The sequence below is a fragment of the Notolepis coatsorum genome (genome assembly GCF_963971535.1).
Source record: "Notolepis coatsorum genome assembly, chromosome: 1".
Classification (NCBI taxonomy): domain Eukaryota; kingdom Metazoa; phylum Chordata; class Actinopteri; order Aulopiformes; family Paralepididae; genus Notolepis; species Notolepis coatsorum.
Genome location: NC_140165.1, coordinates 179,107,625 through 179,131,512, shown reverse-complemented (window position 1 = coordinate 179,131,512; position 23,888 = coordinate 179,107,625). Strand labels below are relative to the sequence as shown.

The following is a 23,888-nucleotide window of genomic DNA, read 5'->3' as shown; positions in this document are numbered from 1 at the left end:
CTGGCTTTCAGACTCCTGAATCGCCTGCCTGATGGCAGGAGGTTGAAGAGTCTGTGTTTGGGGTGTGTACTGTCCTTAATTATGTTATGTGCTCTCCTGGTGGCCCTGGTAGAGTAAATGTCCTGTAGTGAGGGGAAGGCTGCTCCAGAGATGTACTGAGCAGTTCACTCGCTGGAGTGCCTTCCTCTTAGCAGTGCAGTTTCCATACCAGACCGTGATTGAGAAGGCCAAAGCGCTAACAGTGTGTCCCGTTTCATGTTATTTGTGCTGGCTTGACACCTGGGCGACCCCATTTGTGTCCACCTCTGTCCTAAATGGCTCGAGGGGCACTAAAACTGCCAGGGGAAGGGGCACAATTCGCACCGGAGGCACATACCTATGTATGCACCAATGGTACAGTAAGGCAATTTGTATAAAAGCGTTTTTTTTTTCACTAGAGTGGGGAAGACTGATGTGGTTGATGGCTGTACCAGGTTGTCAAATGGCTGTACCAGGTTTTCAAATGGTTGTTCCAGGTTGTAAAATGTTTGTGGTTGTAAAATGGTTGTACCAGGTTGTAAAATGGTAGCAGGTTCAAATAACTTTGTTGAAATAAGGGTGCTTTCACTCGATAGATAGACGCAGGATGCCCCTATGGTAGCAGTTTACCTCACAAGGTTACATGTAGCAATGTAATACAGAAAAGGTTGTTCTTACCATATTTTGGTGCTTTCACACCCCCTGGGTATCCTACATAAGAACACAAGTCTTGTCAGTATTTATCATGGCATTTACTGTGTCAAAGATCTCACACAACGCTGAAGCCTTCTGATGAAGAAGTTATTTAAAGTTTTGATTGTTTTAAGTTTAGATTGTTGTGTACATGGTCTTGCACTTTCAGGGGGACGTAACACATTCAAACTCCAAGTGAGACTGTAAAGAAAATCATCATTTGATCTTGTATGAATTAAGTCTTAAAATACCTTTTTATTATAAATTATATATATTTTTAACTTTAACTTTACTTAACCCTCCAACATAAATATAAATATATTACATTCACAAAATACAGCAAATACAATAAAACAAATGTATCAACCTACTCTCAAGTCCACGTGTCAAGAGCTCATTATATAATTAAATCATATTTTTATCTGTGGGTGAGATCACTTGCTTCAAGGCGTTTATCCCCTTCAGATTATTTCACTTGTTTTAAGAAAATAACAATTTAATACTAAATTAATATGAAGATGTTTATTTATGTTTTTTTGCCTGAAGACTTAGTTAATTTCCATAAAGAAACATTACACTGTTTCTACTACTGTAGCTACTGTATATACCTCCAGCTCCTCCAGCTACCCCACCAGGTACTCCTCCTGCGCCTCCTGCTCCTCCTGCTCCTCCTGCTCCTAGGCCTGCAGATGGCATGAATGAATGAGGGAATACGGTTAAAGGTAGAATCTGTAGGTTGTGGCCTCTTTGCAAAAGTGCCCCTCTTGGTATTACACTTTGTTTACATTTGTTGTTTTGGTTTGTGAGTTGGCATCCTACCAAGAAGAGATGGTAATCTGGATATCCTCTTAACACATTGGCTGTCAACATTGGCAGGAGAAAAACAGTGCACATTTTAGCCCCGCCCCCTCCCACCCGGCCCCACCCCCTCCCACCCGGCCCGCCCCCTCCCAATGGAGCTGCCTTGTCGCTGCCATCTGCTGGTCAAAACCTGTATTAAGGAAATTCACTGTATTATTTTACAGATTACTTTTGTTTTCCTACTTTAAGTGTAAATTCTATAAAAATACAGTAAATGACCTTTTATCAAAATATTAACCATTAAATAAAGGTTGTAATCTGTAAATGTATTTGATTTTATTGTAATTTGACAGTATTTGGAAACCATTGATGCCAGACATTTAGTTTTCTTGCAGCTTTTTTTCTTACAGTGTACAGTCAGTGAATCCTAAATCTCCACTAGGCAACCACTTAGGCCTAAAAAAAATAATGGTTTGTTTCCGGTTGCCGACCGACCATGCCGATTTAGGTGCGACCCAATATATTTTATGAGTTAAAAAATATATATATATATATTAAAGGGGAACTATTTTACTATTTCTTTCACTATTTGGGCACTTTTACACAATTCCTGTGAGTCTATGGAACACCTCTGTAATATATATATATTTTTTTATTCATTGTTTTGTATTTCTAATCAAGTCCTCAAAAACAGCATTTTTCTACCTCAAGATCTCGAGCCGTTTTGAGGCTGGGCTCCTAAACCACTGCGCCGTGCCGGCGCCGCCTGAACATTAACATGCAGCGGTGTCTTTCGGACATCACATATCGCGCACATTTTCAAATGACTCAGTTCAGTGAGGGTGAATATTGTGAGAGGAGAATTGGAAGAATGCGCCAATATGATAATTTTGAGACATAGATCATATTAATATAAGTTCACATAGCTAGGAAACAATGCTAAACACTCAAAAAGGCCATTTTTAAGATAGTTCCCCTTTAAAAAATAAAATAAATTTTTTTTGGAAAAAACGTGCCAATTCCGTGAACCGTGAACAGGGCGTGAAGAAGGTTGAAATACAGTACAATCGTGGGAAAAACGGGACTGTTGACAGGTAGGTGCCATGCCCCTTCCAGGAAGTGCATCTGGCCTTGCCGCTCATTAACCCCATGTAAACGCTCACCTTGTTTGTAGAGCTAAACCTATATTTTATATTATAGCTATGGGTCTAATAACACCGTCGATTGTCAGTGAGTTGCTTCCAGTCAACGTGCAAAAAACAGATAATTTTTTCATCCGTACATTTCCGTTTTATACGTTTTGATTATGAATATAGTTTGGGTGCTTCTGAGTAATTCCAGGAAAAAGACGCGAAAATAGCGTTTTAGTGGAATCCACTTATCACGTTGTAATTTTTCGCCTGATTATCGAATCTTCCTGAAATCAACGCTAGATTATCATTATTATGTCTCCTCGTGCATGTATGAAATGGGCCCTGGAGCGTGGCGCTCCCCCCCCCCCCCCCCTCCTGCACCAAACGGTAAACAGTCCACACACAGTCCACACAGACAGCTTCAATCGCGGGAGAAAGAAATATCAGATCAATGCAAGATTGGATATAGAGTCCTTACCTGGTCTCTGATGTAATGCAAAAAAAAGAATCCGATTATCTGATCGCCATTCCAGTTATCCACAGCGATCCTGTCTCCGACGTTATTGGGCATTGCACATGAACGAGCAGGCGGGGTCAGTTGTCCAAGCCATCCCTACAAGCGCGTGTTTTGCCGGAGTGTTTAGGACCCACCTCCACGCCGCTGCTCGGTAGAGAAAAGAAGCTACATCGTTTCTAATGGAGTGCAATAGCGGCCGAAGGCGTTAGAGGGCTGTATAAGACCGTCTGCCAGCTCAGACACATTCAGTACAGCATGCACAAGGTGCCCCGCTGAATTATGAATGGCAACAGTGAATAAAAGAAATACCGTGAGAAAAACGTAGATATATACGTTTACGGCACTCAACCGCCGGGCGACAGAAAAGTAGTTATATGCCGTATTTGCTTTCGCGTCCCGCTCTGAGCCTTATGAGATATCCCTTATCTCCTATGATACCTATTGTATCTCCCACGAACAAAAAACACATGCACCCCACCTGTATGGGGCCCCGCCCCCATGGTGGCACCGCCCATATAGCAGTGACTCTAGTCACCAAACACCCTTCCTCTATTTTCGTCCCAGCGTAATGGATGCGTGCACCATACGATAACTAGCAGGATGGAAAGATCAGAGTCATAATGTTTGAAAGCTTACCGGAGGTTGCTGGCCCCTGGCATCTTCGACGCATGTTTTCGGCGACACGATGGGCCTATGTTGATGTTCCTCGTTTGATGACAGCACATCGAGGTTCACCTGTACAAGACTGGCTGTCGGGCCAGCTTGTACTCAGGTAGGCCCTGTGTCTTCAGGCATGGGTATTAGTGTTAGTAATGCTGGTTTGTTTTGTTACACAACCATGTTGTGTGTTGGCGCCGGGGGCAGGATGGTTTGGTGAACGTTCGCTGCAGGGAACGGTTTCCAAGCTGTCTTGGGCGTGCTACTAAAACATCTAATGCTATGCTACATGCTATCGCTAATGCTGCATGCTATTACTACTGCTAATTGCTACGCTGTTCTAATGTCTCCGCCGTGAGATGTTGTCACTCTCCCTCCTCTTGCCCGGTTCATCAATGAAGGTCAGTCGGTAGCTGTTGTGGTTTTTTTTGCTGAGTCCTATTTACCTTTTTCGGGTAAATGGGTTGACAACAGGGTAGGCCGTGGCTAGGTTTCCTAGCCAGGTATGTTACCTTGTGTTCCGGCGGGGTTTGTTGAACGGTGTTCCCATCTGGGTTGGCGTCGGGTAGTGGGGCTATGGGTCCAGCCGACATGGTAAACATGTTGCGTGTCTGTGCGCAGGCAATTGTTGTTCTGGGTCCCACATCGCCGCGCGCTAGGCTGCAGTAGTATAAGGGCAGGGCCGCTTGGGAGAAATGTGAGGCCCTGTGCGTTTTTAAACGCGAGGCCCCCCACCCCCTGAGGCGGCCCTGTGTAGTGGGCTATTGTTTCGTTTTGTCACTCTGCTATGAGAAGGTCTGTCTTGCTACAGTTTTCTCTCCTCTCAACCATTCATACTGACGGTCAATCGGTATACTGGGGGAGTAGTGCAGGGGGGGGCTTTGTTTACCTTTTTTGGTAAATGGGCTAAACTAGGGCTGGTGTCCTGTTGTGAATATTTTGAATGAAGGCGGGACTAGTTCGCTCTGGTCCGTCTCCCCTTAACTTTGTGTGTATGGGTTTGCTCATTCTACAGTATTTTGTGGTTTAGCTTTTTTATTCATTTAACCCTTTCATGGTGCACACCACAGTGGAGGTTGCTGTTTGCAATCACAACTGGTGCTCCGTGTTAACATCAGTCCTTTGTTTTTGACATATTGAAACAATGCCCCGCCCGGCCGACACCATGGGTGGGTCGGCCTGGCGAGTGGCTGGTGGGCTGTTAAGGCTTGTACCGCCACGGTATGGAATTGGCAACGATTAGAACTGTGTTCGAATTGCTGTTTTTTTCTATTAAAAAAATGGTGTCTGGTGGAGGGGCCTTGAGGGCCAGCCGACGTCGACACATCGCGCGAGGTTATTGACGTTATTAGCTTTGACCCAGCCGCAAGCTATAACCGCTCAGGGTTCCCCTCTCCGCAGGGGATTTTGGTTTTCTGCTGGAGCGCGGGCGGTATTGTCCTAGGCCCTACACCGCCTCACACCGCGCAGCCAGAAGAAGAGAGAGCACGGCCTCGTCAGCGGCGATGACGGGGCCCTTGACAGGCGGCCATGTTTTTCCCCCGCCAGAGGTATCCTGGGCGTTGATTCGACAGGTGTCCACAAGGCCGACAGCCTTGGCGGCCGAGGGATCGGCCATGTAGGATGGGTTCGGCTTGAACAAACAAGCCGTCACCGTCCTGCCGCGAGCAGCCCGCTCTCCGATCACTCCCTTCCCCAACACCAGCGGAAGAAGTGGGCTCTGATTGTTTCCTTTGGCTGCGGGCCGCGTGCCTTCGTTGATGCGCGGGCGGCCCCCCTTTTCGCTTCTCATGGGGACAGGGGCTGACACCCAGTTGATGGCTGAGCCTGGGTCTGTCCGTGAGAATGTTGTGCTGTCAAGCGGCTCCCACACCTTGAACTGTGTTGGTTGAGCCTGGTGTTACGTCTGTCAACTTAAGTGTTGTCAGCAGGGGGGCTCGAAACCTTTTTAGGCACGCAGTGCGGGCTTCCCCGACCTCGCCTTCGCCAGGCCAGGTATCATGTTGGTGCCTCCCACTCCTGAAATATTGGCAAGTGGTCGCAGCTCACATGATTTGGGGTGGTAGTAATATCACTGCAGGGCTACGGTGTGTAGGAACCCATGGGGGCCTTACACCTTGCATGTCCGGCTGCAGAACAACTCCTTCAGCATGTTCTGGAGGGGTGTTCAGTGGGGGGGCTTTTTTTATCGGAAGCCTCCCGTATCAGACCGGCCCTTTCTGTCGGGGTTCCCCCTTGGGTGCGATTGCCTCGTGGGTGGTGTCAGGGTCAGGTGTTCCGACACGGAACGCGCTCCTCGCACGGTTCCAGGTTTGGCTACGCACAGCGGGGGGACCGGGCCAACTATCTACAGTTCCTGGCGGACCTGCGCCACGTGACGGCGGGTGCGTTGGGAGTGTCGTCACATATGACTACGGCAGTACCATATGTCGAGGTGGATGGAGAGAACGCTGAGGCGGGGACTTGTGTTTACACAACCCCACCCGTTTTCAGGTTTGGTACAGACCCTATTGTCAGGGTCTCCAGCAGTGACAGCTCTGGTCAACGAGATCCAATCTCTGTGGACGAAGCAAGCCATCGTCGTGGCGTTCTCCTCCCGGTGTTCTCTGCCCGAGAAGTCGGGAGGGAGGGGTGTAAGACCCAGGCTGGACCTGTCCCATGGGAAGGTTCAGCATTTTTTGGATCGTCTCCTACCTGTTGAACACTGTCAGGTGGGGGTCTGGTTCTCCTCCATAGACCTGTAGGATGCGTATGCGCATCCCCGATCTTCCATCCTAGGGCTTACCTACGCTTCCTTTGCAGGGTTAGCGTATGAGTACCAGAGGCTGCCGTTCGGTTTTCTCTGGCTCCCCGCATCTTCACCAAGTGCGTGGAGGCCGCACTGGGGCCTCTGCGTCGTCCGGGGTTACGGAGTGTTCTGCCCTGATGACGTTCTGGTCCTTCGCGGTCAAGGTGGATCGTCAGGTCTCGTACCAGGCAGGTCTCTACCAGCCTGGGGTTGCTGTAGACTGGATGTAGAGTACTCCTCTTCCCAGTCAACGGTTGGAGGGCTATGGGCATCCATCTCAGAGCGTGTTGTCAACACGCTCGGGAGGTTCCGTCCTAGGACGGTTACGGCGCTGTCTCACGTCGCGTTTTCACCGACGCCTCCCTCGCTGGTGAGGCGTCGGGCCAACGCAGTAGGGGGCAGCTGGCAAACCATGCTGCCCGGTCTGCGCTACGTTCAATGTGTTGGTGTTGAAAGCGGTCCTTCTGGTCCACATATGGTGTTGATCAGGACGGACGATACGACGTCAGTGTCGTGTATCGACAGACAGGGAGGAGTACGCTCCCCCTGTCTGCACCAGGCGGCGGGTGGCTGGCTATGGGCGTCCTCCATCTGCGCGGCCTGAGGGCTCCCCACATCCCCGGCAGGGAGAATGTGGGTGCAGAGGTACTGTCGCAGGGCGGTCCTCATCTTGACGGGTGAGGATTACGTCTGGACATGGCCAGGCAGGTCTGGGACCGATGCCGTGCCGCCAGGGATTCTTCCCCATACATCTGTTAGGTCAGTTGTTGGGACGGGTACGTTGAGGGGCGCAGGTTCTTGATCCTGATGGTGTTACCATCTGGAATGCGCATGCTCCCTCCACTGTTGCGCTTACGCGGGCAGATGACGTATGTTCCAAGTGTGGTGTAAGGCGGGGGGCCGGGACTCAGTCTCCTGCCCCCTGGATGCTGTCCTTAGTTACCTCCAGTCTCTCCTTGATAGACTGTCGGCTTCGACGGTGAGGGTATATGCAGCAGCTATATCCTCCTATCATGAGGGGTTTGAGGGGATGTCTTGTTCAGCCACCCTCTTGTGAAGCGTTTCCTGCTTGGCGCTCGACGCGTTAAGCCGGTGCAACGCTCCTTGGCTCCGACTTGGGATCTTCAATTGGTCCTCGGTCGGTTGTCCTTGGCCCCGTTTGAGCCGCTCGAGCAGGAAACAGCTGTTGGGACAGCTGTCCTTCAAGACCGCGTTCCTACTGGCTGTCACTTCCGCTAAACGCGTAGGTGAGCTCTGTGCTCTCTCGGTACGTCCAGAGTGCCTGTCTTTTCGGGCCGATTGCGGTGTCACTCTGCGACCTAATCCTGCTTTCGTGCCTAAGAATATCCGGAGTTCCTTCCGCTCCCGGGATATTGTGGTTCAGGCATTTCGTCCTCCTCCTCACACTAGTGAGTTAGATGCGGGCCTTCACCTGTCATGTCCAGTCCGTGCTTGGGGATTTACCTCAGCCGTACTCAGGACTTCAGGGTTACCGACCAGCTTTGTCTGTTACGGTGGGGCTCGTGCTGGTAAGGCACTGTCGGAGCAGCGCCTGTCCCATTGGTTGTGCGAGGGCATTGCCCTCTGCTACACGTTGGCTGGGCAGGATCCCCCTGGGGGCATCAGGGCGCACTCCACTCGTGGGGTGGCTGCTTCTGCCGCTCTCCTGGGTGGGGCCTCGGTGGAGGACATCAGTGCTGCAGCTTCATGGTCCTCCCCGGGCCCCTTTGTAAGGTTTTACCTCATGGACATGACCGGGGGTTCTGTCTCCCAGGCGGTTCTGGGGTCTGTGGCCTTTCCTGCTTCCCGTCCTTTGGTCGGGTAGCAGGAGTGTATGGGTATGGGCCACAGTGTGTTGAGTCACACGTGGTTCCGCCTGTACGGTGTGTTCAAGGGGTTCTGGTTTCCCTCTTGTTCGCATTTCAGGTGGAGTTGACTGCGCCCCCCCTTCGTTAGGGAGGATGGGGTGACAGGGCTCCCCGCACCCCTTGATGTGGGCTTACGGGTCCTCAGGGGGTACATTTGTCGGGCTTCGCGTCCGCTCTTCCCCATTATCTCATAAGGCTCAGAGCGGGACGCGAAAGCAAATACGGCATATAACGATAGGTTATGTAGATAACCTAGTTATATTAGTATTGGCTGAGCGTCCCGCTCTGCGCGGCCCTGAGTTCCCTCTTGAGGGATCTTTTCCTGGGACGGGTTTTGGCGAGGAAGGGTGTTTGGTGACTAGAGTCACTGCTATATGGGTGGTGCCACCATGGGGGCGGGGCCCCATACAGGTGGGGTGCATGTGTTTTTTGTTCGTGGGAGATACAATAGGTATCATAGGAGATAAGGGATATCTCATAAGGCTCAGAGCGGGACGCTCAGCCAATACTAATATAACTACAGTAGGTTATCTACATAACCTATCGTTCTACGTTAACGGCACCCAAAGGGTTAATAAACCAGAGGCCTTTTGGATCCATAATTTAAGGACTGTTACTCCCCATGGGTTAAATGTTTTATTTAAAATGTGTTCCCTGAAGCAGTAGGACATTATCTTTGATGATCTACATATTTATCTCATAAAGGAGTCAGAAGTCCTTCACCTTTTTAGAAAGAAGCTGTAACCCAGGAAAAAACCCAGGGCCTGACCATCATGTGGACGTGTTGTAAAGCACTGTGCTGAACAGCTAGCACCAGTTTTTACTGACATGTTTAGGGCACAGGAAGAACATCATTTGTGAATAATTAAAATAGGTAACAACACAAGGTGATAAGAACAAAGTGTGTGTGGGTCCATTCCTACTACCGTATTTATCAGCTTTGGAGGCAGCTGAGTATGTTCCGAGTCCTGCTGTGCCTCCTAGTCCTCCTGCTCCTCCATAACCTGCTCCTGTGGCTGGAACTGCTGATTCATGAAGAACAGAGGTTCCAATAGGTATTTAATGTGACTGGGGCTGTCAAACTAAGGAGGTACAGCAGTGGTGCACAACTCAGAGAATTGTGGAGCTGGCACACAGTACAGTTTGTCTACAACTCCAACCACTGAAGTTGAGCAGAGTTGACTCCTTGATTCTAAGGCTTGTTTGTTGGACAGGGTTGATGCTGTGTCCTTCTCCACCAGATTTGTGTCCGTTTTAATGGACAGAAAAGTTGGGAGAGGGTGAACTTTTGGAACCGATGGATACATTACCATCCGCAAAGCTGTTGTTTCTGCAAAAGCGTGATTACGTTAGGTTCTAATAAAAAAATAAACCAACGGACAGTAATACAAATATATATATATATATATATATAATAAATAACCCTAACTAACCTTACTGTCATGCACTTGCATGCACTAATATACTAACCTACACTGTAGCACTCAACACTTTGATGAACATTGTTACTCAGCTGATAAGAGTTGTACCCTTCCTGCTGACTTGTCGTACAAAACGTGTACAGTAAGTCGCTTTGGATAAAAGCGTCAGCTAAATGACTAAATGTAAAATGTAAATGTAAAGTAATAGCTTCCATAAAATGTCTATCCGTTGTGACCTCAATGTAGCCGCAGCTTAACGTTTGAACAAGGTTTCTACATTATGAAGTCAGCAACAAAGCAAACAACTCCTGGGGGAATAGTGTTCTAAAAGTGGTTGGTCCAAGTAGAATGCTGGTCCCAGTGGTCGCAAAATGTCATGGTGGCGCAAGGCCGGTGTAACCGTAGGAACACGCTGCTTGGTATTGTCATTGGACGCTACTTTAGGGCTATCACTTTTTCCCAAAATCAAAAAGCTATCACTTTTTCCCAAAATCAAGTTTGAACAAATCCAAAGTAAAGGAGAATTTGTTCTACACAGACACAGCACAGATAAACACTAGTGGAGACAAGACATTATGTATCACAGTGCATCAATAACTTTTTACACCCCTACATCCCAACACACATATAAACGCAAAGCCAGGGGGGTACAGTATTTACACCCCTACCTCCCAACACACGTATAAACCCAAAGCCAGGGGGGTACAGTATTTACACCCCTACCTCCCAACACACGTATAAACCCAAAGCCAGGGGGTACAGTACTTACTGTACACCCCTACCTCCCAACACACGTATAAACCCAAAGCCGGGGGGTACAGTACTTGTACACCCAGGGATGTAGCTCCAGATTCTGGGCCCCATGAAATAATGTATTTGTAGGCCCCCAGTGAATGCGAGCGCGCGTAAGCGGATTTTTTTTTGGCAATTTTTTTATTGATGAAAACGCATAATATGGTTTTCACCTATACATTCGGATCAGCAGTTCAGCACCTGCACTGTTGGTGGGTGAGCCTAGTAAAGGATGTCGCATTGCGTTCATCTTCAATGAATGGACCAATGCAATAGTCTACCAAAGCCCCCCCTCTCTCTCTATATATCTCACACACACACACACACACACACACACACACACACACACACGCACGCACGCATGCACGCACGCACGCACACACGCACGCACGCACACACACACACACACACACACACACACTTCAGAAAGAAACATAGTATCAATGAGAGCATCAATAATGTTGGGCCCCCCCTCCAGTTCAGGGCCCTTGGAATCATCCTAAGCTACCCCCCCCCAGCTACGCCCCTGCTTACACCCCTACCTCCCAACACACGTATAAACCCAAAGCCAGGGGGTACAGTACTTACTGTACACCCCTACCTCCCAAAACACGTATAAACCCAAAGCCAGGGGGGGTACAGTACTTACACCCCTGTGACTAATCTGTTACACTTACAATTCTTTTTACATAATAATTGGATTACCAATACTTAAAAAAAGAGGGAAACACATTTTTTATAAAAAATTCTTTAAAAATAAAGCTGAACAAAAAATAAGACACTTGGATTGTGAGATTACAGATGCAAGTATAATGTTACAGATCTTGAAATAATAATTGTAGAATATAATTGTAAGACTATGCAAATTACAGCCTATAAATTGGAATGACTTGTTTGTTTAACTGCATTCTCTAGCGGCATTGCCATTTAAAAGTAACTGAAAGTAAAGATTATGTTATTGATTTTAGTGATGTATTCCAGTAGATTACGATATTGATAATGAATTTTACACAGAGGCAGACACTGATGAGGCCAGAGGGCCGAAAATGTTCCGTCTATCATGGGAATTAAATAAGTATTCAGCAAAGTAACCCAAATCCTGCTCACCTGGTACACCTCCGTATCCTGCAACTGCACCCAGGCCTAATCCAGCACCGCCTCCAGCATATAGCAGAATAGACACAAAGTAAATATACTGCACAGCAAAGCTCTTTCAAACAGTCATAATGATGGTAATATCTATATAAGAGAAGAGGTGGGGATTTGGGAAAGGCATATCATATTTGGGAGGGAGGTTTAACACCACCAGCTCCATAGCCTGGGAAAACAAATGTGAACAATATTTATATACTGTAAGTGTGAAAGCAGACTAAAAGACTCAAACGGACATATCTCCTGAATTCTGTAAAATGTCCTGAAGGGGCACTGAGTTTGTTGATCTGCTTCGTTCCACCCAAGCAACATTTGACTGGTATGACATGAGATGATACCCTACACACTGTGGCCCCTTTCTAACGAACTTTTTTCACCCGGAATTTCTCCACACCTCGTTTGGTAAGAGCCAGAGGTGTGGCTTTGTGACAGTTTACCGCATTTTCTACCACATCACCTCCCTCCCCAGCCATCTACCCTGGCCAGGGGTGTAAAGTACTTGAGTAATTGTACTTCGTTACAATACTTAAGTACTGTTTTTGGGGATTTGTACTTTACTCTAGTATTATTAGGTTTGTATACTTGTACTTTTACTCAATTACATTTCAGAGAAAAAAAACATACTTTTTACTCCTTACATTTAAAATGCAGACCTACAAAGTACAAAGTACATATCTCGCAGGTCCAACTATTTGAATTAGTATATTTGTTTCTCTGGCCGAACTAACGTTAACGCTATTAATCCTGCGGCGCACTTTATTTAAGAACAGCCAATCAAATCCCCATCAATGGAAAATTAACCCACCCATACCCATGCTGATTGGTCCTTGTGCAAGACTAGAAAGCGGGGATCTTTCATTAAACAGCTGATATCAGAAGAATAGACAGTCAGAAAAAACGTTTTTACTTTTAAGTACATTTAACAGTAGAAACTTTTTGACTTTTACTCAAGTGTGTTTTTCGCTAGATACTCTGACTTTTACTTGAGTACGATTTTGAGACAGTACCCATACTTTCACTTAAGTATAATTTCTGTATAATTTCTGGGTACTTTTTACACCCCTGGCTCTGGCCTACCGCCTAGCCTCAGGTATCCTCCGCCTGGCACAGCACCATGAGGTGCTCCATATCCACCTCCATGTTTACCTTTCAGTTACATTAGAAAACTAAATGGGAGGTTGGGGATTTATTAGATTAAAAGGTAAATAGTACAGATTTTCAACAGAATATAGTAGCAGTAAAAAATGGTCAATATCAAGAACTAATGTTGGTACTCTACTCAAAACATTATGGTACTTTACTCAAAACAAATACTCACATTTGTATTTGGCCAGCAAGAAGTGATATTGGTACACCTCTACTTCATATGATAAAAACTAGAAGGTGTTATGACAAGATGGATGAAGCTGACCAGACACAGTGTCAGACACAGTGAATATGTGATTATTATATACCGTATTTAGCAGCTTTGGCAGCAGCAGCACCATTTGGATATCCTCCAGCTCCACCCTGAGGTGCTCCATATCCACCCTGTGGTACTCCATATCTACCCTGGGGCACTTCGCCACCACCAGCTCCAGGACCTGCCAACCAAGATAGTATAACAAAATCCTTAAGTTAATAGGACCAATACCATTATCAGGTATATGACCGATACCAGGTGAAAAATACTGTACTTCTACTCAAAGGCAAGTCAATAACAATATCAAGAACTAATTCCGGTACTCTACTCAAGACAAAGTACCATATTTAGCAGCTTTGGCAGCAGCAGCACCATTTGGATATCCTCCAGCTCCACCCTGAGGTGCTCCATATCCACCCTGAGGCACTCCGGCTCCACCCTGAGGTGCTCTAGCTCCACCCTGAGGAACTCCATATCCACCCTGGGGCACCCCGGCACCACCAGCTCCAGGACCTGCCACCCAAGATCGTAGAACAAAATCCTTAATAGAACTGTTAACAATACCAGTATCGTATGTGACTGTGATTATTCTATACCGTATTTAGCAGCTTTGGCAGCAGCAGCACCATTTGGATATCCTCCAGCTCCACCCTGTGGTGCTCCATATCCACCCTGAGGGACTCCAGCTCCACCCTGTGGTACTCCAGCTCCACCCTGTGGTACTCCATATCCACCCTGGGGCACCCCACCACCACCAGCTCCAGGACCTGCCAACCAAGATGGTAGAACATGATCCTTAATAGGTCTGATACTGATACCTGTAGCCTACCAGGTATACAACCTTTAGGACATACCAAGTGAAAAATACTTCTACTTGAAGGCCACATATACCAATATATGAGTACTAGCACAACGGCATTTGATGATAATCAAATTATGTTTATCTTTCAGTTACATTAAACTAAATGGGAGGTTGGGGATTTATTAGATTAAAAGGTAAATAGTACAGATTTTCAACAGAATAGTAGCAGTCAAAAGTGGTCAATATCAAGAAAAGATTTTGGTACTCTACTCAAAACATTACGGTACTCTACTGAAAACATTATGGTACTTTACTCAAGAAAAATTACTCATATTTGTATTTGGCCAGCAAGAAGTGATATCGGTACACCTCTACTTCATATGATAAAAACTAGAAGGTGTTTGTAAGATGGATGAAGCTGGACATATGTCAGACACCGTGACTATGTGATTATTCTATACCGTATTTAGCAGCTTTGGCAGCAGCAGCACCATTTGGATATCCTCCAGCTCCACCCTGAGGTGCTCCATATCCACCCTGAGGGACTCCGGCTCCACCCTGAGGTGCTCCATATCCACCCTGGGGCACCCCGCCACCACCAGCTCCAGGACCTGCCAACCAAGATGGTAGAACAAAATCCTTAATAGGACTGTTAACAATACCAGTATCAGGTATATGACCTCTACTCAAGACAAAGTACTCTTGTATTTGGCCAGCAAGAAATTATATCGGTACACCTCTACTTTAGGGCTGAGCCCAAACGTTCGAACGTTTGGAGCTTCGCGGCGTGTTACGTTGGCGTTCAAATCTTAATTAATGAGTTCGAACCTCCGCTTTAAATTTCTATTTTTAATTAAAATTTTTGTTTAAATTTTTTTAATTTATTTTATACAAAAAATATATATCAGAATGTGATATATCAGAATATCACAGTACTATGTTGTGTTAACAATAATTCGAAAGTCACGTGCGAACACGGGTCACAACAACACAGTCCAGTGAGATGGGGAGGGGTCCCCGTCATATCAGGAAATTAATCAATCATTCAAAAACTAGAGTTTAGTGACTCACACTCACCCGTCTTATTTCTTTATTTTTTTGTATCCACTTTTTCTCCTTATTTTCAATTTTTCTCCCATCCCAATTTCGCCTCGCCAATTCTCCCTTCAATTATCGCCTTCCCTGTCTCGAACGTTGCTAGACCATGCCTCCCACTGGTCGGCTGCAGTAAGGACCAAGCCTTGCATCACGTGTCCCCTCCGGTACACGAGGAGGCAGCCTGTCGCATCTTTTCACCTGTACAGCGCGATCTCTCAGTGGCGAAAAGTAACGCGTGGGAGGCTCACGCTGCCCCGTTACTTCCTGATTCTGCTGTACAGGCACACCAACCGACCTGTAGGAGTCGCCGTCCACAACGTCCAATCCCCACCCACCAGCTTTCCCACCCCTAACACTGCCAATTGTGTTAGTATGAACGACCAGCCAAGCTGGTAGCAACGCGTTAGTGGCGAGCGCCTTGCCCACTGCGCCACTTAGCCGCCTCACCCGTCTTATTTCATAATACACGTTTCCGAATGGACGTTTGGATTAAACCAAGTGTAGGCAGTGATGCTGAAGCTTTCCCAGCAGAACACAAGTGACTTAACTTTACACATCTAAGTTAAGTTATGCACATTAATTAAGCTATGCAGAGCGCATAGCTCGCTTTAGCTTGCTAACATTAAAATAGCAGGAGCCGTCGGCCAACAAAGATGTTGTTTCAACAAATGTATTCACAAAATGGATTATCATCCAAACATTATTGAAGCCTCCCGTGACCAGTACGTAGTCAGTACTCTTAACCGCAGCAATGTGCGCATATGCGCTACGTTATATGCGTAAATGTGTGCTAAGACTCTACAGTACTGAACCAGAGAAAACGTATTTAGGAGCAAATATTTTGCATGATTAAAAACGATGGTTTGAACATCCGTTCGAAAAACCCTGGTGAATGTTTGAATCCCAAAAACAGGCTTGGGGACAGCTCTACTCTACTTCATATGATAAAAACTAGAAGGTGTTATGACAAGATGGATGAAGCTGACCAGACAAGTGTCAGACACAGTGACTATGTGATTATTCGATACCGTATTTAGCAGCTTTGGCAGCAGCAGCGCCATTTGGATATCCTCCAGCTCCACCCTGAGGTGCTCCATATCCACCCTGAGGCACTCCGGCTCCACCCTGAGGTACTCCATATCCACCCTGGGGCACCCCGCCACCACCAGCTCCAGGACCTGCCAACCAAGATGGTAGAACATGATCCTTAATAGGACTGATACTGATACCATTATCAGGTATATGACCTCTACTCAAAACCTTACGGTACTCTACTCAAAACATTATGGTACTTTACTCAAGACAAAGTACTCTTATTTGTATTTGGCCAGCAAGAACTGATATTGGTACACCTCTACTTTAGGGCTGAGCCCAAACGTTCGAACGTTCGGACCTTCGTTCGTTACGTTGGCATTCGAATCTTAATTAATGAGTTTGAACCTCCGCTTTTTTATTTATTTTTATTTTTAAATTTTCGTTTAAAATTTTAAAATTTATTTTACATGAAAAAAATATACATCAGAATGTGATTGATCAAAATATCACACTATGTAGTGTTTACAATCATTTGAAAGTCACACGTGAACATGGGTCACAACAACATAATCTAGTGAGATGAGGAGGGGTTCCCGTCATATCAGGAAATTTATCAATCATGAAAAAACAAGAGTTTAGTGACTCACACTCACCCGTCTTATTTCATAATACAATGTTTCCGAATGGACGTTTAGATTAAACCAAGTGTATGCTTCATCCATCTTGATGCTGATGCTGATGCTTTCCCAGCGGAACACAAGTTACTTAACTTTACACAGGTAAGTTATGTTATGTACGTTAATTAAGCTATGCAGAGCGCATAGCTCCCTATAGCTTGCTAACGTTAAGATAGCAGGAGCCGTCGGCCATAACAAAGATGTTGTTTCAACAAATGTATTCATTATTGAAGCCTCCCGTGACCAGTACGTAGTCAGTACTCTTAACCACAGCAATGTGCGCATATGCGCTACGTTATATGCGTAAATATGCGCTAAGACTCTACAGTACTGAACCAGAGAAAAATTATTTAGGAGCACATTTTTTGCATGATTAAAAACGATGGTTCGAACATCCGTTCGAAAAACCCTGGTGAATGTTCGAATCCCAAATACAGGCTTGGGGACAGCTCTACTCTACTTCATATGATAAAAACTAGAAGGTGTTATGACAAGATGGATGAAGCTGACCAGACATATGTCAGACACAGTGACTATGTGATTATTCTATACCGTATTTAGCAGCTTTGGCAGCAGCAGCACCATTTGGATATCCTCCAGCTCCACCCTGAGGTGCTCCATATCCACCCTGAGGCACTCCGGCTCCACCCTGAGGTGCTCCATATCCACCCTGGGGCACCCCGCCACCACCAGCTCCAGGACCTGCCAACCAAGATGGTAGAACAAAATCCTTAATAGGACTGTTAACAATACCAGTATCAGGTATATGACCTCTACTCAAAACCTTACGGTACTCTACTCAAAACATTATAATAATAATAATAATAACTTTATTTGTATAGCACTTTTCATACAGAAGTTGCAGTTCAAAGTGCTTCACAACAGTAAAAAATACAGGCATAAGCGAGCATAAAAAAGATAGACAGGTAGCAAGGTATGGTAAATCACAGTGTTTCACATTAGGATCTAGCATCCCAATAGGCTCTCTGTTTACAATTTCATTCAGTAATACAAATAATAAAAATAGTTTAAAATGATTCAGTTTAAAATTTTTCAAAAAATTATAAAATAGAACGGACATACAACAGGGTATTTAACATACAACAGAGCAGTGGTCTGAGTAAATAAGAAGTAAAAAGTGTGATAAAATAGTTCTCTTAAATTACAGTGCATACAGTAGGAGGTAGTGAGATAAAATTAGCATAGAACCGACACATGAATTTGATAGGCAGTGTATAAAAGTAGGCAGGGTAAGAATAGTGCAGGTAAGTACAATTTGTGTCAGGATATCCCTGATGTTTCATTGAAATGCCTGAGCAAAGAGATAGGTTTTAAGCTGTCTTTTGAAGATGTCTAGCGAGTTGGCTTCCCTGATGTTTTGGGGTCGTTTGTTCCACAGTTTTGGGGCATAGTTGATAAAGGCTGCATTACCGATCCTCTTTTGACTGTTTCTGGGAGCCTCTAGTAGTCCAGCAGCTGATGATCGCAGTATTCTTGCTGGCGTGTAATTTATTAGAGTGTTGGCGATGTAGCTAGGTCCCTGTCCATTTAGAGCTTTGTATGTAAGGAGAAGGACCTTAAAGTCAATTCTAAATGTTACAGTAAGCCAGTGTAAAGCAGCTAAGACTGAACTAATGTGCTCTCTCCTTTTGGTTCTAGTTAGCAGTCGGGCTGCAGAGTTTTGGATTAGCTGAATTACATGCATTACAGTAGTCTAGGGATGACCCCTATTTTTAAATTTTTTTTATTGATCTTTTTCCCCCTCCATTTTCCTCCGATTTTCTCCCATCCCAATGTTAGTCGTTATGCCAATTCCCAATCCCCTTCCTGGTCGCTGCGCACTTACCCCCCACAGTCGGTCTGGGAGAGTGGAGGCTATCATGTGCTTCCTCCGACACACGTCCAGCCAATCAACCGCTTCTTTTCACCTGGCAGCGCGGATTCTCATTGAGAGGGCGTAGCGTGTGGAAGGATCACACTATCCAACTCAAGTCCTATCCGCGCTTAGCAGGCGCCCCGACCGAACTGTAGGAGTCGCTGTTTACAACGACCCGGACCCACCCCGCCAGCTTCTCCCACCCTCTAATACTGCCAATTGTATTAGTGTGAACGGCCAGCCAAGCTGGTGACAACCCCAGAGCTGTGAGCTGGATTCGAACAGGCGAATCTAGCCGCTCCGGGGTTTGGTGACGAACGCAATCTCCGTTACGCCACCTGACCGCCAGGGATGACCCCTATTAATCGATTAGTCAACTAATCGGTCGAAAGGAGCCGTAGTCGACTGGCCAACCTCTTAGTCGAATATAATAAAAAAATATATATATTAATATTAATATATATATATATATTTTTTGTATCATTCTTTCCAAAAGAAAAGAGGCCTAGAAGCGTGGCTAACGCTAATGACATGCATACCAGAGGCTAACTGCCTACGAAAACAGGCACAGAGGCACTGAAAGAGGATTTCACCCATCTAATGAACACACTAGACCAGTGGTTCCCAAAGTCGGGGTCGCGACCCAAAGGTGGGCCGCGAGCAGCCACGGGAGGGCTGCGAGATGATTAAAAAGGTCATTCTAAGTCAGGTCACTGAACTTAGAATCAGGCCAGGACAGTGTTTGTAGTTGTATTCTAAAATTGTATTCTAAAATGTGACTATATGGTTTTATATTAACTTAATAAATAAACAAAAACGAAAAATCTACTTATTTCAACGAACATTTCAAACTAAATAACAGATTATGCACATAAAACGCTGAAAACAACCGAAACAACAATAGTATTTTAATGAGGCTATTATTATTATCATTATTATTTTGCAACAAGTTAGCCCTCTCATAAATAGCACATATAAATGAATAACTAACTTGAACTAACTTAATGGGATTGAACAGTGATATTTGGCTTAAAAAATCGGTCGCCTGGCAAAAAAAAAGAAAAAAAAAAGCCTGACGATGTGCATTGGGCCACGGCTTTCTGACGCCTTATTTTCTGGGCCCCGGCCTGAAAAGTTTGGGAACCCCTGCACTGACTAGACAAATATTAAGATGTATCCATCAGTGGACCAATTGCATGCTTTTGCAGAGCACAAGAAGCCTTCAGTCGACTCCTTCAGACATTAAGCACCCCCCACAGCCCAAATGGAATGATAAAAAAGTTAAAAAAAAAATAAAAAAAAAGAAAGTAAAAAAATATTATAATCTTTTTGAAGTCGACCAATAGTCGACTAACGGCACATTTTGGCCAATCCTAGTCGACCATCCAAATCCTTAGTCGGGGACAGCCCTACAGTAGTCTAACCGGCTAGATATGTATGCATGAATTTGCTTCTCAGCATCGTTCTGATTAATAAATGGTCGTACTTTTGCTATATTCCTGAGATGGAAGAACGATGTTTTCGTCACTTTGCTAATATGAGAATTGAAGTTCAGTTCTGAATCTCTGATAACCCCGAGACTAGTGACCTCAGATTTGATCCAAGGGGTTAGTCCTCCCAGGTTCTTTATTAACGTTTCTTTTTTTGTTTTGGGGCAGATCATTAGAATTTCAGTTTTGTTCTCGTTTAGTTTCAGGAAGTTCTTACTCATCCATTTATTTATTGCCAGTAAGCAGTCTGTAATGGAGCTAATCGCTGTATCATTTGGTTCATTATGGTACTTTACTCAAGACAAAGTACTCTTATTTGTATTTGGCCAGCAATAACTGATATTGGTACACCTCTACTTTAGGGCTGAGCCCAAACGTTCGAACGTTCGGACCGTCGTTCGTTATGTTGGCATTCGAATCTTAATTAATGAGTTTGAACCTCCGCTTTTTTATTTATTTTCATTTTTTTATTTTCGTTTTACATTTTTAAATTTATTTTACATGAAAAATATATATCAGAATGTGATTTACCAGAATATCACACTATGTTGTGTTTACAATAATTTGAAAGTCATACGTGAACATGGGTCACAACAACATAATCTAGTGAGATGAGGAGGGGTTCCCGTCATATCAGGACATTTATCAATCATGCAAAAACAAGAGTTTAGTGACTTACACTCACTTGTCTTATTTCATAATACAATGTTTCCGAATGGACGTTTAGATTAAACCAAGTGTATGCTTCATCCATCTTGATGCTGATGCTGATGCTTTCCCAGCGGAACACAAGTTACTTATTTACACAGGTAAGTTATGTTATGTACGTTAATTAAGCTATGCAGAGCGCATAGCTCCCTATAGCTTGCTAACGTTAAGATAGCAGGAGCCGGGCGGTTAGGTGGCGTAGCGGAGAATGCGTTCGTCACCAGCCTTGGAGCTGTGAGCTGGATTCGCCTGTTCGAATCCAGCTCACAGCTCCGGGGTTGTCACCAGCTTGGCTGGCCGTTCACACTAATACAATTGGCAGTATTAGAGGGTGGGAGAAGCTGGCGGGGTGGGTCCGGGTCGTTGTAAACAGCGACTCCTATAGTTCGGTCGGGGCGCCTGCTAAGCGCGGATAGGACCTGAGAGGGATAGTGTGATCCTCCCACACGCTACGGCGTCGCTACGCCCTCTCAATGAGAATCCGCGCTGCCAGGTGAAAAGAAGCGGTGATTGGCTGGACGTGTGTCGGAGGAAGCACGTGATAGCCTCCACTCTCCCAGATGATCTGACTGTGGGGGGTAAGTGCGCAGCGACCAGGAAGGGATTGGGAATTGGCATACGACTAACATTGGGATGGGAGAAAATCGGAGGAAAATGGAGGGGGAAAAAGATCAAAAAAGAAAAAAAAAAAAAAAAAAAAGCAGGAGCCGTCAGCCAACAAAGATGTTGTTTCAACAAATGTATTCACAAAATGGATTATCATCCAAACATTATTGAAGCCTCCCGTGACCAGTACGTAGTCAGTACTCTTAACCGCAGCAATGTGCGCATATGCGCTACGTTATATGCGTAAATGTGCGCTAAGACTCTACAGTACTGAACCAGAGAAAAAGAATTTAGGAGCACATTTTTTGCATGATTAAAAACAAAAAACAATGGTTCGAACATCCGTTCGAAAAACCCTGTTGAATGTTCGAATCCCAAAAACAGGCTTGGGGACAGCTCTACTCTACTTCATATGATAAAAACTAGAAGGTGTTATGACAAGATGGATGAAGCTGACCAGACATGTGTCAGAGACTCAGCAGCAGCCATCACCCCAGTCATCACACACATAATAAACCTCTCCATAAAACAGGGACACGTCCCCAAGGACTTCAAAATTGCGAGAGTAACACCCCTGCACAAAAAGGTCAGCAAATTAGACCTGGGCAACTACCGCCCTGTTTCTATCCTTACATCCATCTCGAAAGTCATGGAAAAAATAGTATACGAACAGATCGAAAAGTACCTCGCGGAAAAAAATCTAATATATACGAATTCCAATCTGGCTTCAGAACATCCCACTCCACTGACACATGCCTTCTCTACTTGAACGACCACATCAAACAAGAGGTGGACGCGGGCAAATACTGCGGCATGGTCATGCTGGACCTACAAAAGGCCTTCGACACTGTCAATCACACCATTCTGATTGACAAGCTAAAAGCAATTGGTTTTGATAGTTTATCAGTGAGCTGGATACAATCCTACCTGGAGGGGAGGGAACAGATGGTGGAGGTAAACGGTACCCTATCCCCCCCCCTCACAGTGAGCTGTGGTGTTCCACAAGGAAGCATACTAGGACCGCTACTATTCCTAATTTATGCAAATGACATGTCGTCAGCTTGTGACTGCAACTTGTTCCTGTTTGCGGACGACTCAGCCCTGCTGGTCTCTGACAAGAACAAGTTACAGGTTGAAAAAGCCCTCAGCTCGGAACTAGGCAAAATCTGCATATGGCTCGCCGACAACAAACTATCATTACACATGGGCAAAACAGAGTCCATTCTCTTCGGTTCAAATAACAAACTCAGCAAGACCGACGGCTTCTCGGTTACAGTGGGTGACAATATTATCACAAGGAAAGATGAAATTACCTACCTGGGTTCCATCCTAGAGGCTAATCTTTCCTGTGACAAAATGGCATCCAATGTAATAAAAAAAGTCAACCAACGAACGCGATTCTTGTACCGGATCTCCTCTCTGGTAAACAAGAATACCCTGAAGACTCTAGCAGGAGCACTCATTCAAGGGTACTACGACTATGCTTGCACCTCATGGTACCAAAACACCTCAAAGGCACTAAAAAACAAATTACAAACATCTCAAAACAAGCTAGTCAGACTACTGCTTGACCTGACTCCTAGAACCCACCTCACCCCTGCCCACTTTGACAACCTAGGATGGCTTAGAGTAGACAACAGAGTACAGCAACTTGCAATGGGCCTGGTCTACAAGATACACTACGCGACCAAGGTACCCATGTACATGTCAAAATACTTCCCAAAGGTCAGTGAATACCACGATCACAACACCAGAGGGAGCTCCACAAATCATGTAAAACCCAGATTCGGCTCAAACAAGGGACTAAACACGTTTCGCAATTATGCCACATCAATGTGGAACGCCCTACCTAAAGCTGTAAAGGAATGTGAATCACTACCCACTTTCAAAAACACTCTCAAAAAACACCTACGTGAGACTGCAATTCGAAACTGGCCCCTACAAATGTCCTAACCTAGTTGTACAGTAAATGACCAAGTAAGGCTTTGTCAGTATTCCAATGTACAGTGTAAAATGTGTGTGTGTCCCTACCCAACCCCCCCCCCCCCCCCCACCTCCAATGTACAGCCCCCACCCAACCCCACCCCACCCACCCAACCTCCTCCAATGTACAGTTTCTATGCCAAATGTATATACACTCTTTTTCTGGACACTTTTGTATCACAAACAGTACTGTATTTGCAAATCTGATATGTCATAAATGTATAGATGTAGCAGTACTGTCTATCTGTATGTCATGTATGTCATATATGTTATGATGAATTGAAAATGGGGGACCCTGATGTAAACAAGACGAAAGTCTTTCTCTGGTCTGCATCCCCTTAACAATTGTATACTGAGCTGTACTGTACTGC

The 23,888-nt window shown here is 45.3% G+C and overlaps 1 protein-coding gene across 1 annotated transcript in view; it reads right to left on the bottom strand.

The window, feature by feature from the left end:
• LOC311223608 (uncharacterized protein) overlaps positions 1-23,888 on the bottom strand; it is a gene marked incomplete at its 5' end in the record, with an annotated part of 122,991 nt that overhangs the window by 72,191 nt on the left and 26,912 nt on the right. Inside the window, 11 exons of the mRNA XM_084308383.1 lie at positions 697-729; positions 1,320-1,394; positions 9,402-9,500; positions 11,796-11,831; positions 13,295-13,423; positions 13,585-13,755; positions 13,839-14,009; positions 14,506-14,655; positions 16,171-16,320; positions 17,181-17,184; positions 17,407-17,556. Of these exons, the coding sequence (XP_084164509.1) occupies positions 697-729; positions 1,320-1,394; positions 9,402-9,500; positions 11,796-11,831; positions 13,295-13,423; positions 13,585-13,755; positions 13,839-14,009; positions 14,506-14,655; positions 16,171-16,320; positions 17,181-17,184; positions 17,407-17,556 (1,168 nt within the window). The remainder of the gene's footprint in view (positions 1-696; positions 730-1,319; positions 1,395-9,401; positions 9,501-11,795; positions 11,832-13,294; positions 13,424-13,584; positions 13,756-13,838; positions 14,010-14,505; positions 14,656-16,170; positions 16,321-17,180; positions 17,185-17,406; positions 17,557-23,888) is intronic.